The sequence below is a fragment of the Gavia stellata genome, chromosome 15 (genome assembly GCF_030936135.1).
Source record: "Gavia stellata isolate bGavSte3 chromosome 15, bGavSte3.hap2, whole genome shotgun sequence".
Lineage (NCBI taxonomy): Eukaryota > Metazoa > Chordata > Aves > Gaviiformes > Gaviidae > Gavia > Gavia stellata.
This window is the reverse complement of record NC_082608.1, coordinates 612,747-625,676: the sequence shown is the minus strand read 5'-3', so window position 1 is coordinate 625,676 and position 12,930 is coordinate 612,747. Positions and strand designations below refer to the sequence as shown.

Genomic DNA, 12,930 nt, shown 5'->3' with positions numbered 1-12,930 from the left:
TGCAACGGACAGTAAAACCTTTTCTAGAAAGCACCCCCCCCTTGTCCCTGGTTCACGTCACCGCAGGGGCTGGACCCCAAGAGCCGCAGGGCACAGCCCCCTCCAGGACAGCAAACAGCCCCAGTGCTGTGGGACGGGGCAGGCATGTCCCCACCAGCCCCATTGCCACATGCCATGGCCCGTCCCGTCGTGGGCCAGCATGAACCCTGCGACCAGCTCTGCAGGTCCCCTGGGAGGAGGGGGACAGCGGTGGGGGAACAGCGGGTGGGGACCCCAGCCCTGCGCATGCAAGGCAGTGCCTGGGAGCTGCACCCTTGACCATGGGGCACGTCGTGGCTTTGCTGCTGTGCTGGGTGACCCCAGCGAGGCCCATTGCAGGGAGGAGGGGTGTTTGGAGGGACGCTGTGGCATGTCCCTTCCCCTGCGCATCCCTGTCCCACGGCACATGTCCAGGCTGTTCTGGGCAGCGAGCCTGGCATGGTGGCCCGACGCAATGAGCCTTGCCTGGCCCCCAGTTCCCACTGCGGTGCCCTCGCTACACAGGGGACACCCCGGTGACATCTGCAGGGAGCTGGGTGGCACCCACCCGGGCTGGCAGCAGCACCCTGGCTGTCACTCAGCCCCAGTAAACGCTGCTGGGGTTGGCGCAGCTCCATCCTCCTCCAGCCCTGAGCTCAGGGGGGCCGTACCCACGCCTCCTGCTCAGCCAGGGCTCCCAGCGCCTTCAGTCCCTCTCCCGGCACCGACGTGCTGGGCTGATGGTGGCTTCGGCTTTTGCTTTGCTGCTGGCCCAGCACCTTCCTGCCCGCAGGGAGGGACAGAGCAACACCGCAGCAGGGAGGTGCTGCTGGGCCCCGTTGGACCCACAGCGGTGACAGCGTCTCCTCCTCCTGTCCCAGCAGGGAACAGGCCTGGCCAGATCGTGGCTGGCCGTTCCCGTGGTGGCTCTTTGCCCCCTGCAGCATCAACCTTCAGCACAAGCGCCAAAACCTCTGCCCCAACCCACCGTGGCCACTGGTGACGTTTGCTGGTGAAGCAGCCCAGGCACAAGGTCTGGCAGGTAGGGCGCACCCGAGGGCAGTGCTTTTCCAGCCCGTTCACCTGAGCTGGACACGGATGCTCAGGGGGATCAAGGGCGCTGGAGCGTTGCCAGACCCTCCATGGCACAAGGGCTCTCCCACGGCCCTCAGATTAAACCCTGTGGAAAGCGAGCGCAGATGGTGCCGGGTGCCCTGGCCTGGCTCCCGCAGGGTGATGCTGGGTGCCCTGGGCTGGGCGCAGGCACGAGGGTGCACCCTGGCCAGCGGCAGAGCCGGTTACCTCTGCAGGGAAGGGGGAACTACGTCCTGTTGCCTTTGCTGACCCCCGAGAACCAAACCACGTGCAGCTCCCTGTCCTGAGGCACCCGTGCTGGCGTAGCCAAAACCTCGCCAGCAGCCGCATGGGAGCCGCTGGGTTGGCTTAGCGCCGAGGGCTTGACTGCGCCGGCTCTGCCAGCCTGTTTACCAAGGGCCCTACAAACACAGGGGCTTCTCGCCGGCGCTGCTCTCAAGAGCTCGTGGTGGGACTGGGCGAGGAGGACGAGGACCCGCAGCTCCCAGGGTCTGAAGGGATAGCACCAACTGCTCAGGTTTTGACTGTCCGTCCGGAGCCGCAGCCCTGCCGGGGGCTGGCAGGGAGAGCAGTGAGGGCTGAGGCTGGCAGCTCCGGGGCTCCTGAGCGGTGTGATGCTCCCGGCCCACAGCCGGGGCCCAGACAGGCAAGAGAGCAAAGCAGACGGCAGGGCTGGTTAGTCCAGACTTGTTTAGGGCAGGGAGGTGCCCGGGGCTGGCGCCCGCGGCCCCCAGCTGCTCTCAGTGCCACTCTCATCCAGCCGGCTCAGCCTGGCTGCGGCGTTTGCCTCGAGGGCGGCCCCAGGGGAGCGTGGGGTGATTTTCCGGTTGGCATCTCACCTCCTCCAGCCCTCGAGTGCCAAAAGCTTCCCCAGCCCTTGGCAGCAGCCTTGGCCCCTGACGTCCCAGGAAACCGCAGAGCTCCGGGTGCTGCAGGGTGCCACGGGCAGAGCTGGACCGCTCTGCAACATCCCCACCCCTCAAAATCCTGCCTGGGGATGCAGCAACCCTGTGCAACATGGTACCTGCTTGGGGCAACTGTGCGCAGCATCCCCACCCTGCGCAGCGAAAGGAGACAGGGCAACAGGCACGAGCTGCAACAAGGGAAGTTTTGATGGGGCTTCACGGAAAAAAGTGTTCTCCCTGAGGGTGGCACAGCCCGGGGACAGGGCCCCAGCGAGGTGGTGGTGGCAACCCCATCCTTGCAGATTTTCCTAACTCAGCTCGACAAGGCCCCGAGCTGCGGAGCTGGCCCTGCGCTGAGCAGGAGATGGACCAAGTCCTCCAGCAATCCCCGAATCTTTCGATGCTTCATGCAGCAGGATCCCTGCAAAGGTCTGCACAGATGTGGCATCTGAAGGTAAGGAGGCAGCGAGCTCACCTCTGTGATGGCACCCACTCAGCTGTGTCCTGCCTGCACGCGGGCCGAGAGCCGGTGGGACTTCTGGGCACGTTCTCCACTCCGAGTCCACCACCACGTCCCAGCACCCCAGCCCTGTGAAACCTACCTCCCCTGGCCATTTCAGGCTTCTGCAGAAAGTGGGACCAGGACCCATGGCTCTCCCCCTGCCTGCACTACGTCAACGCTGCTGGTTTCCGCTGCCCACCGCCACTCCTCAGGCCCCGCTGAGCCCACCAGGAGCTGCGCACACACACTGAAGGAGGGAAGCGATGCTTTATGGGAGCATGTCCTGCCCTGCAGACAACAAAGGCTTCTCCAGACATCCTGCCAGATTTCCCTGCAGCCAGCCCAGCTCTTCCCTGGGCAGGAAGGACTGAAGCTCTGCGCCTCTTCGTTGTCCCCAAACTGTCCCCAAGCTGCTGAGCCCAGCCAGCAGGTCAGAAGGTGCAGAGGCACCAGCTGCGTGAGTGGGATAGGTACTGGGGCACAAACAGCCCACGTACAGCGCGAGGTTTGTGTGCAGACAAGTCTGCAGGTGCCCAGAATGAGCCATGACCATGGCCCAGCTCAGGAGAACGAGGGGGACAAGGAACACCACAGGCAGCAGCATGGGAGAGCTCCTACCGCCTTCCACATGTGGGAAAAAATGAGAAAATAAAAGGTGATGCCACGGATCCAGAGCAGAAAGCTGATCTCTGAGAAGTCAAGCAGCACAGAGACAACTGTCCTCCAGACCACACAGCGGAGAATAAATTAGGGCATCTCCCTCCCTTTTCCCTGGATGAGACACAGCACTGAAGGGTGAGCAAGAAATGCCGGCTGCACGTTGGATGCCGTATCGGCATCTGTGTGGGTCTGGGGTCCTGAACTTGCCTTCCTTTCCTTCCCTCTCAAAGTGACGATCGTTCCTTCCCAGCGATGAAGGATGTTCGCGCAGAGCAGCACAGCACACCCAGCCCCACCGGCTCAGGAGTCCAGCTTGATGAAAACCTTGGGCCTCGAGAAAATTTTGATGGCCTCCTCTATCTGGGAGAGCTTCCTCTCCAGCTCTACCCGTCTCTTCTGCATGCTGAGGGTGTCTGAACGCACTGGCAGCATCACCAGGTCCTTTATCAGCTGCTCCTGGCCTGTAAAATAGTAAGAAAAAAATGCTGCATAAGTGGAAGAGCAAAAGAAATTCATCCGTTTCCTAACATTACAACCTCATCCTCAGTCAGGAAAATGGTGGCAGCACTGGAACAAGGACTTCACGAGAATATCCTTCCTTCTATTCCCAGCTCAGCTGGGTGAGGACCTGAGTGACCTGCTCCAGCTTTGAAGAACCAAGGGTTGGACTAAAGACCTCTGAAGGTCCCTTCCGACCAAAATCTTTGTATCATTTTAAAAGCAATAGCAACCCCAACATCAGGTCCACTGGACAAGCCTGCTCCAAAGAGCCAGTCCTGTAACCTGCAGGTCCCACCAACCCGAAGGAGATCGCTCATTCCTCGCATGCGGCTCAAGTGCAGCTATTCCTGCAACATCCCAGCTACGTGCCTTACTCCAGGCAACTCTCCAAGTGGCAGGAACTTGTGCCCCAGAACTCCCCTCTCCCTAAGCGTGGCTAGGATCTCCTGTTTTTCTGAGCTAGAATCCCCATTTCTTTTCCTCTTACTCTGCTTCAGATTGCTGAGGGTCTCCAGCCGCTGGCCCTCCGGCATCATGGTATGACCAGGCGGCATGTCGGGATCTGGCAGGTTTCGCAGCCGCTCCTCCGTCTGTCTGCGCCACAGCTCCTTCCTCTCCAGCAGGCTGGCAAAGCAAACGAAGGCACAGCAAAGGAAGGCACGTGTCAGCACATCTGGCAGGAGGGGTTGCCCATGGAGGCAGGCAGAGGCCAGGGATCGAGCCCTTCAAACCCCGCTAGTCTCCACGTCACTGCCTGAGGACCACAGAGACCCACCCTGCCGGCACACCCCCTTGCCGTGGAGGGATACAGCCGGGTTTAGCCTGCATGCGTGGACCAGCAAACACGCTCCACATGCATTGAAAGGCTGCTGGAAGAGATGCGCTGAGGCCAAGACGAGCTCCTTGGAGGCAAGGGCTTCTGCTCCTTGCTTCTGGCCCAGGCCACCGAGTCCGCTCAAAACCATTTGTGGGCCAGTGACGGAATGAAGTTGGACAAAGCGGCTCACAGCCAGGGATGCTGGCGGAGAAAAGCAGGCACAGCAGAGAGCCAAAGGACTGACACCATGATTGGTCCTAGGACAGGGTGACCCAGGAACTGTTTTCCACTAGGAACCCCAAAATGCAAGCCACTAGTTGGATGTTCCTCAGACTCTGGGTCCGAGGCAGGATGAATGCCTGCGAGGCAGAGCAAGCTATCTGCCTCTCCAAAACCAGACCTTTTAATACTGAAGCTACGTCATGTGGAGCAAGGCTTACGAAGGGGCAGGAGCACATTTCTCAGAGCACACAGAGCATCCCCGTGTCAGCATCATTTGTACGGCAGCAAGCAAGGGAGGAGGAGACAAAATTCTTTCTGAGCCCAGTCACACTGGCCACGGGGATGCTCGTTAAGTCAAGAAACCAGGAGGGATTGCATTTATTCCCCAGGCCACAGTAAATCGCACTGCTCGCATATGGCGAGAGCGCCTCTGTCCCCGGCCCGCCGTCTTTCTACGCAGAAGCTGGGGGACTCGGTGAAGGGAAGTGGGCTTGTCACAGAAAGTCCCGTGGCCCAGACAGGGGCATACGTACTACTGGGGGACGTGGCCCTTTTGCTTGGCGTTGTACTCCTCCTGCTCCCGGTGCTTCTGTTCCAGCAGCTCGGCCAGTGCCTGCAGGGACTGGGAGCGCCGCAGCGGGGCCCGCTTGGCGTTGCGGGCGTTGTGCTTAATGAAGTCAATGCTCTTGCCCTCCACCTGGATCTGGAAGAAGAGAGAGGGAGGCAGCAGGGGCCGTCTCAGCACACGCACACAGGCAGCTGCCCTTGTCCCCACAAGGGACAAAGCAAAGAGGCACCCACACAAGATACAGAATTGCAGGTGTACTACAATTGGACTGGCATATCCTGAGGCAATCCCATCTCAGGAGTCACAGAGACCGGCAGGAGCTATGGCCGTGTTTGGAGAAGAAACCAGTGCCAGAAAAAGTGCCAGAAACCCCTGGGGTGCCACGGTTTGCCTGGCACCAAAAGCCAGGCAAAACCTAAATGCCATCTTTTTAAGGTCCCCAAGTTGACCCCATGCCCTTAAAGCCAGAAGGACAGGAGGAACCAGGCTTGATATACTCTACATGGCTCCTACTGCTGTGTTTTGAGCCCATCAGAGCAGGCAGAAGGTTGGGGGAAAAACTGGTCAGGCCCTCACCAGACCAGTAAATGCAACAGAGCCCCTGGCAGAGCAGGAACTTAGCTAGTCCTTGGGGGCATTTCCCCAGAGACAACACCCTCTATCACAGCTCCTCTGATGGTCAAGACAGGGGAGAAGGTTGCTGGGTTTGAGTTTACAGTTCTCTTTTCTCTTGGTTTTCCTCCTTAGGAGTTTATGTCCTGTTTAAATTAAGTCACTCCATGGCATTTGGGAACCAACAAACCAACAACCCCACGCTAGCCAAGGAAAGAAGATATGAGTCACGGAGCCGTTTAGTACCTCCCAGACAAGACTACCCAAAAGGTTTAATTGTTAATACTGATTTAACTCTCCTTACTAAAAAGCACACCCATTTCCCAAATTTTTATCTGACATCCAGAAGCCACAGTTCCTTTAATTAACGTGGGAGCAGTCTCCAAATCCCCAAGACCTCCTGCAAAGCCCTAGGAAGAGCAGATTTGAGATCACTGGCACTTCTACAGCGAGGAGGTGGGATTTTCAAAGGGAACTTCATGATCTCTTTAACTAGGAGCAAGGATGAAGCCAGAGGGTAGTATTAGCAATCCTTCAACGCCCATCTCACCACTCGAGTGACCAGGGCCCTCCTCCTTCCCTTCAGCCAGGAACAGCGTTTACAGATCTCCCTGTTCACGTAGCACATCTGACCCAACGCTTTAGAAGAACACATGAAGAGTTCAAAGCAGGAGCAAGGGATAAGTGCCAGAAACCCCTGGGATGGATGAGTGCCAGAAACCCCAGAAACATGCAGTTAGTGTGCAGCTCACCTTGGTTTCAGCACCCAGCGCCTCGGGAGCCTCTGTGTCTGCCCCAGCTTTCGTTCTGGCAGGCCCTGGGGAAAGCGGTCTGCATGGCTTGATCCCAGGGCCACAGCGAGAATATGCCCTCAGGAATTTCAGAGCCTCTGGATTTGGAGGTGGGGAGCTCTCCTGGGAAAGGCAACAAAAGACCCACTAGGAGAGGGAGGCTGGAGCAAAGAGAAATCCACCCAACAAAGTTTGGGTGGTCAACCGTAAGCTCAACCACAAGTTTCCAGCGGGCAGATGACAGCACGCTCTTTCTGCCATGACTTGGCAGAAGTTCTTGGGGGAAAGCAATCTGTACTCAGCCAGCAAAGGCAAACAGACTGCCTACAGCAACAAATCCAGACCTGGCAACTGAACTTTGCAAAGAAACGCTAAAAAAAAAGGGAAAAAATCTGCAGAAACATGCATTTGGATCAAAGGCATATGTAGCATTGACTGGAAAGTCAATTTTACTGACTTTTACTCTTCACTGACTAATCTGGTAGGCATGAAAGGAGAGCAACACCAGGTAACCCACCAGAGATACCTAGGGACAATCTAAATGGATGGACAGTCCAAACCGACAATGATCATGACTCCTTAAAAAGCAGAAATCTTCCTGTGGAAAGGGCAAATGGCAGCGTAGAGTAAGCGTGCTGGAAGTCCAGAGACACGTGCCAGTCTCCCTTGTTGGCAACAATAGAGAACTTGAACTCCCAGAAGAAGCCATCCCACCTCCATAAATCCAGATCCATGACATGGCACAGGTAGGCATGAGCTGACACAAATTAGATGCTGTTCTCAAGTGCCGCTCTGTTCAGCACCCCAAATCTGTGGGTATCCTACTCTAGATAGAAAGAGGAGTGGAGACTGAGGGAGTCTGGGAGGGTGGAACTGCATCTGGGAGGCATCTTCAAAGGCCATGGTTAGCGTTGGCACAAGGCAACACTGCTTGATGTCTAACAGGCGGTCTGCAACAAGACTAGCTGAGGCAGTCGCCAAACAAAGCCTGAAAATTGGAAGTTGACACTATGGCAAGCGGGTGACCTTACAAAAAATGCAACCGGGGCACTGCTCCACTTTTGGAAATGACAGGAACTGTGCAGGGCAGCCTCCAGACCTTTACAGGTACCCAAGGTCTCGGCTCTTCTCTCAGCTGAACTGCAGTCCCCTTGAGGCAGATCCCTCGTTGCCCAGCCCATTTAGCTTGGCAGACCTGAAGACTGAAGGTAGGATAGGACAGTAACATCAGTAATTTTGGTGTAAGGACAGGGGTATGTGATGCCTTCAGCACTGCCCAGATTGATCATGCTCCAAAGATGATCAGTCTTTTTTCAACAGGAGCCAGGAGACGCAGATCTCTCTGGTAAGTTAATGAGAAGTGCCTTTACCTAGTGCGGTCGGTTAGAAGTCTGTGATCTTAGAAGCGTGCTAGCAGAATGCAGCGTGTCCCCTCTTCCTTCACAGGAGCATCGAGACTGTCAGAGCCCTTTTCAAGGCAGCTGCTACAATTAACAGCCTCGGGGACAGATGAGAGAAAAGAAACTCCACGTTAGACATCAAGACCTAACAGAATCAACTTAAACTCTGAGCAGCAGCTCCACAGAAGACGGAGATCCTTCACAGGGAACACTCCAGCTCTAAGAGAGCCACAGCAACAGTTAAGGCAACATGAGTCAGCACCAGGGCCCCCTGCCACCTCTTTCTGGAGGAATCCGCAGAGCACAAGTAACGCACCACGCAGAAACTGCCTGCACAGAGACCACCCCCCTTCCCCAAAACAAAAGAAGAAATGATCTCAATCTTCCTCTAACCCAGAGGATTTGTCAAACAAGAGTGTAGGCTTGTGTTCCTAAAGCACACGTGGGTTTGCTCCCACCGTGTGTGGAAGGGTCACAGACGTCAGCAAGGATGGTAGCACACCGGGAAGAAGGGATACAGCATTTGGAACCACTGGCTTGGAAATCATCTTGCCAATTTTTGCAGTTGTTATCTACACACATAATTTTAGTGTCAAAAGTTGGCCAAGGGCCACAGACCAACGGGAACAATGCAGAGATGAGGAGGAACTTGAAGGCTCCAACTCAGGAAGGGAGCACCAAGGGAAGGCTTGTGTAAGTGGCGGTGCTTGAGGTGTCACCTAGCTGGCACCCACTGTCTGCACAAGCAGCAGCTCGCTGTGTCCCTCCTGTCCACACAGCCTGGTTGGCTGCAAAGACAGAACAGAGGCGGAGACCGTGAAGGCTACCAAGGACTCACAGAAGGACAAAGCCCTTCCCTGGCAGCCGACAATCCTGAGGCCGATGGGAATGCAGGATCCAACTTTTCAAGGCTACTCCGGAGAGCCAGCGGCTTACCGGCCAAGGCAGCAGCCCTGCACTTCCGCTTCCTCAGGGAGCTTCTCCCACACGAGGCTGAGCTGGAAGGGAGCCCCAAGGCCTCTCCTCCAGGAGGTCACTATGATGAGGGTGGGCACAACACCCCTCTGCTTGCTGCCGTGCAGCAGAAACCCACCCCATCCACAGGAGCCGCAGTGCCTATTCCTGGATGAAGGAAGAGGCCAACCGAACACGGAGGTCACCTGGATGACAGGGGTCTTCCAGATCCAGACTGATGACAACGGATCCACCCAAAGATAGTGATGGAGCTCTCCTTTCCTCTCCCAGTGGGCCTTAACTTTACTTTCTGTACAAACATGTACACTTCTACCAAGGCAGCCACTTTGGTGCATTTTACGAAGCTCTCTGACAGAGGCACCATTTAAACACCAGGAACCCACCAGGGGAGAAAAAAGTATCCAGAGAAAGGAAAAGAAAGAAGTCAAAAGCAATCCAAAACCTTCACAAAGCCAGACACCCGCTCGGAACAGAAGCCATGAACGTTTCAGCAGTTGAAGAAGCCTGAGGATACAAGGCATGGCCCTGCGTCCCTTCTTCCCCAAACACATGTACAGAGGGCAGGAGGTACGTACACCCTTGCAGGTTGTGCTGACCTATGAGGCCTCCACCCTGACTGCCTGGAGATGTCTGCGTGCCCCCACTGTGCAGTCGTTATTCACCAGGACAATCGCTCAGAAAAAGAATCTGGAGATATATGGTCCACTGTGGGTCCACAGGGTGGTAAGAGTTGGACCGAGGTTTGACGCAGCCTGAAGACCTACCTCTGAGGACCATGGTCCGTGGGGCTGAATACCACAGCCTTTTGGCACAAACCCCAGACAAGCATTGCCCCAAACACTGGGAAGCTGCAAAGCCAGCTGGACACAACTCTCGACAGGCAATACGGCTGTGAGGGCGACTCCGCACCCCCCCAGAACCACCTGTAGATCCCTAACAACCGAAGGGCCAAGTAGGAGCCTTCAGGCAGAGGATGTGATGCGATTTTCCTCTTCTCAGCTTCCCCTGCACGGAGGGTCTACATGGCCAGACAGGATGGGGATTATTATAGCAATCGCCCTCCAGACCCAAGCCGCACGTGCTCGCTCAGCACACCGTCTCACTGTCACATCCGCCCGCCGTGCTTCAGCACCGAGTTGCCCCCAGACCCGTAGATTCTGGGACTCCTCCGTCTCCACCATCCCCCAGAGCCTCATGGCTGACCTCCATCCCAGGCCAGGAGAGTCCAGGAGCTCAGTGGGTACCGACCTGCAGTTTGGCCTTCACCTTTGACTCCACGTTTTCATATTTCTGGGATTTCCACAGAGCTTTCACAGGCTTGGGCTGACTGCGCTCTTGGGCTCGCTCCTTCTCTTTGCACTTCTTCTGAATCTCCTTTATTCGCCTCACATTTTCCTTCTCATGGTCCTTGGACTCTTTCCCTGCACAGCAAGGGGAGACACAGCCTTCACCCCTCACATACTGCCAAGGAATGCAGGCTCTTGGAGCACTGGCACCAGAGCCCACAGCTCCGTCTCCAAAGCTGGTCCAACCGCCCACAGAAATAGCAAGCTCTCCCCTCTCCTGCAGACTAGGCAATCTGTGCATTTTTCCCATGGTAGACGCACTCTCCTGGACTGACCCTTTTCTGCCAGAGGATCCCACAGTGCCCAAATGACCGTCAGCACAGGTCTGTGCACATTACTGGTGTTCACAGACTCCCTTGTTCTGAGAGAGTGTGGCTCACTTCTCCCATTTTGGACTATGCCAGACAAGCCATGCCAGCATCCTCCTGAGAGCAAGGTCAGTTCCCAGTTCAGCATCCCGTGGTGTTTCTGAAGCAAAGAGAGGGCTGGTTAATGGCAGCTGCAGAGCCTTAAACCTACGCTGTTCCTGGCTTCAGGGTCAGCCATTGTCCCACATTCAAGGGGACATAATCAAGACTGTGGATTGTAGTTTTTGTTTTCTAATCAAAAATCGTGTTCCTTGGGCTCCCCAAGGCAGGGAAGATCTCAGCTGACGCAACCAGATGCTCTTCCATTCCCTTCCTGCTTTGGCACAGCAGTTGCGGCAGCCACCAGTTGGCATCCACCGCGCCGGCACACGGCAGAGCTAGCGGCAATGCCAGCACATGAAGGAAATAAATGACACCCAGTGCTCAGCCTTATCTCCTTCCCGGACCTCTGAATGTCCTCTGGGTGACCTCCCTGGAGAAGGGAACGTCTTTCACAGAGATGTTCTCAGTATCCACATACACAGACAGTCTTCCCAAATTCTGCCTGGCTTCACTAACAATGAATTCCCCAGGCTAAACGTCCTCTATACATTAAGATTTCACTTGATCCATCTTTAAGTTTGACTGTAAAGATACTGCTTATATTCGGAGGCAGCAAACTAGAAGGGCTTGATTTATTTCCAGCATCTCTCAGTAATTTCTCATCCATGACTAGTTCCCCAAGTCCAAATTAAACAGCATCTTTTTTCCAGTCCCTCTTCCCACCGCGGACCTGGGCCAGACTGGAGTCAGGGAGGCCGCAGCAGCACCCGCTCCAGCACAGGCGGTGGCCCGGGCACACCACTGCCAGGCCAAACGCAGGAGATGGGGCGAGCAGCCTTGCAAAGCTCAAGCTCTCCTCAGGCACCAGAGCCGAGGAATCCACCCAAATCCCTGATGCTTCATCCACAGCCCCGAACGCAACTCAGGTCAGCAGCGACTCAGCTGTACTTACTCTTGACTGGCAGTCCCCCGTCAAGGGAGATCCCTTCGAGCTGCAGCAAGAGACTGAGTGTCCCCTTCTGTCCCTTCTCCAGGAAGTCCTTTCCACTGGGACGAATGCGAGGGGCTGGCTGGACCTGGCGGGCACTGCCCAAAGCAGGGTATGGGTTGGGAACTGGGTCCAGCGAACCAGAGGTAAAATCCAGCTTCTGAGCATTCCCTTCCAGCCTCCCTCGAGCTATAGAGAAAGACAGAGAAGGAGGTTATCAGGAAACAATCTTACCTCGTGGTTTTCTTCACCCACAGCCTACAAACAACGCTGAAGACCCCCTCTCCTCCTCCTCCACCTTATGTTTTCCCATCTTTCAAGCAGCTGTAGGATCACCATCCACGAGGCAGCAGAAGCATCTGCACCAGTGTGAGTGGAGGCAAAGACTGTTGAGGACGTCAAGGAATAAGGACATCAAACGGGGAAGCTGAGTCATGCCAAAGTACAAAACCGCACATCCGTAACAAGCATCAAGGACTCACCTGAGAAGGGACGTTTGTAATAGTTTGGAAAGAGCGTAGGGTCTGGAGGAATGGGTCCAGAAATCCTGGATGGCCCTTCACACATCCTGCTGTCGCTCTGCCTCTGCCATGGAAGCCAACCACCACTGAGAACAGAGATGAACAGAACTCACTGAGCCACTGAAAAGCTACATTTTTTATATATATATATATATATAGGTGAACTTCTGACCTTCATTAGAGAGCTCACACCCAGCTACAGAGATGACCTGCGGGTAGGAAACCACCTCAATTTAGACTCCATGTAGGTGAGGCAAGGGATCAAGCAGCACTGTCCCTATTGTGGGGCTAATCAGCGTTTTTACCAGTGTTGAACCTGAAATGTCGGCGGTTGCTGTAATACCGGTATCTTCAGTACAGAAAATCCTTCTTCCTTTGCTCTCCCATACGGGAACATATAATGCAGATGTGCAAGCAGGAGCTGAGCTGCTGTAACTGCCCTGTGTGCCTTTAGCGAATAGGAAACACAAGGTAGCTGGACATCATCAGACACATTTTAGCCTTAGATTTGAATTATCTTGCACCTTGGGCTCTTTCTCAATAGCTCCTGCGGTTCAAACACAACCTACCCAAAGCAAGCTGAAGGCCCTGGCCCACAC

The 12,930-nt window shown here is 55.6% G+C and overlaps 1 protein-coding gene across 1 annotated transcript; it reads right to left on the bottom strand.

The window, feature by feature from the left end:
- Positions 1-2,617: 2,617 nt before the first annotated feature.
- On the bottom strand, positions 2,618-12,393 carry ENKD1 (enkurin domain containing 1). Its single transcript, XM_059824931.1, has 7 exons — positions 12,293-12,393; positions 11,775-11,999; positions 10,315-10,487; positions 6,653-6,814; positions 5,254-5,423; positions 4,169-4,305; positions 2,618-3,641 (listed from the first exon to the last, which is right to left on the bottom strand). The coding sequence occupies exons 1-7, from the start codon at positions 12,375-12,377 to the stop codon at positions 3,481-3,483; spliced, it is 1,113 nt and encodes a 370-aa protein (XP_059680914.1). The 5' UTR covers positions 12,378-12,393; the 3' UTR covers positions 2,618-3,480.
- Positions 12,394-12,930: the final 537 nt, after the last annotated feature.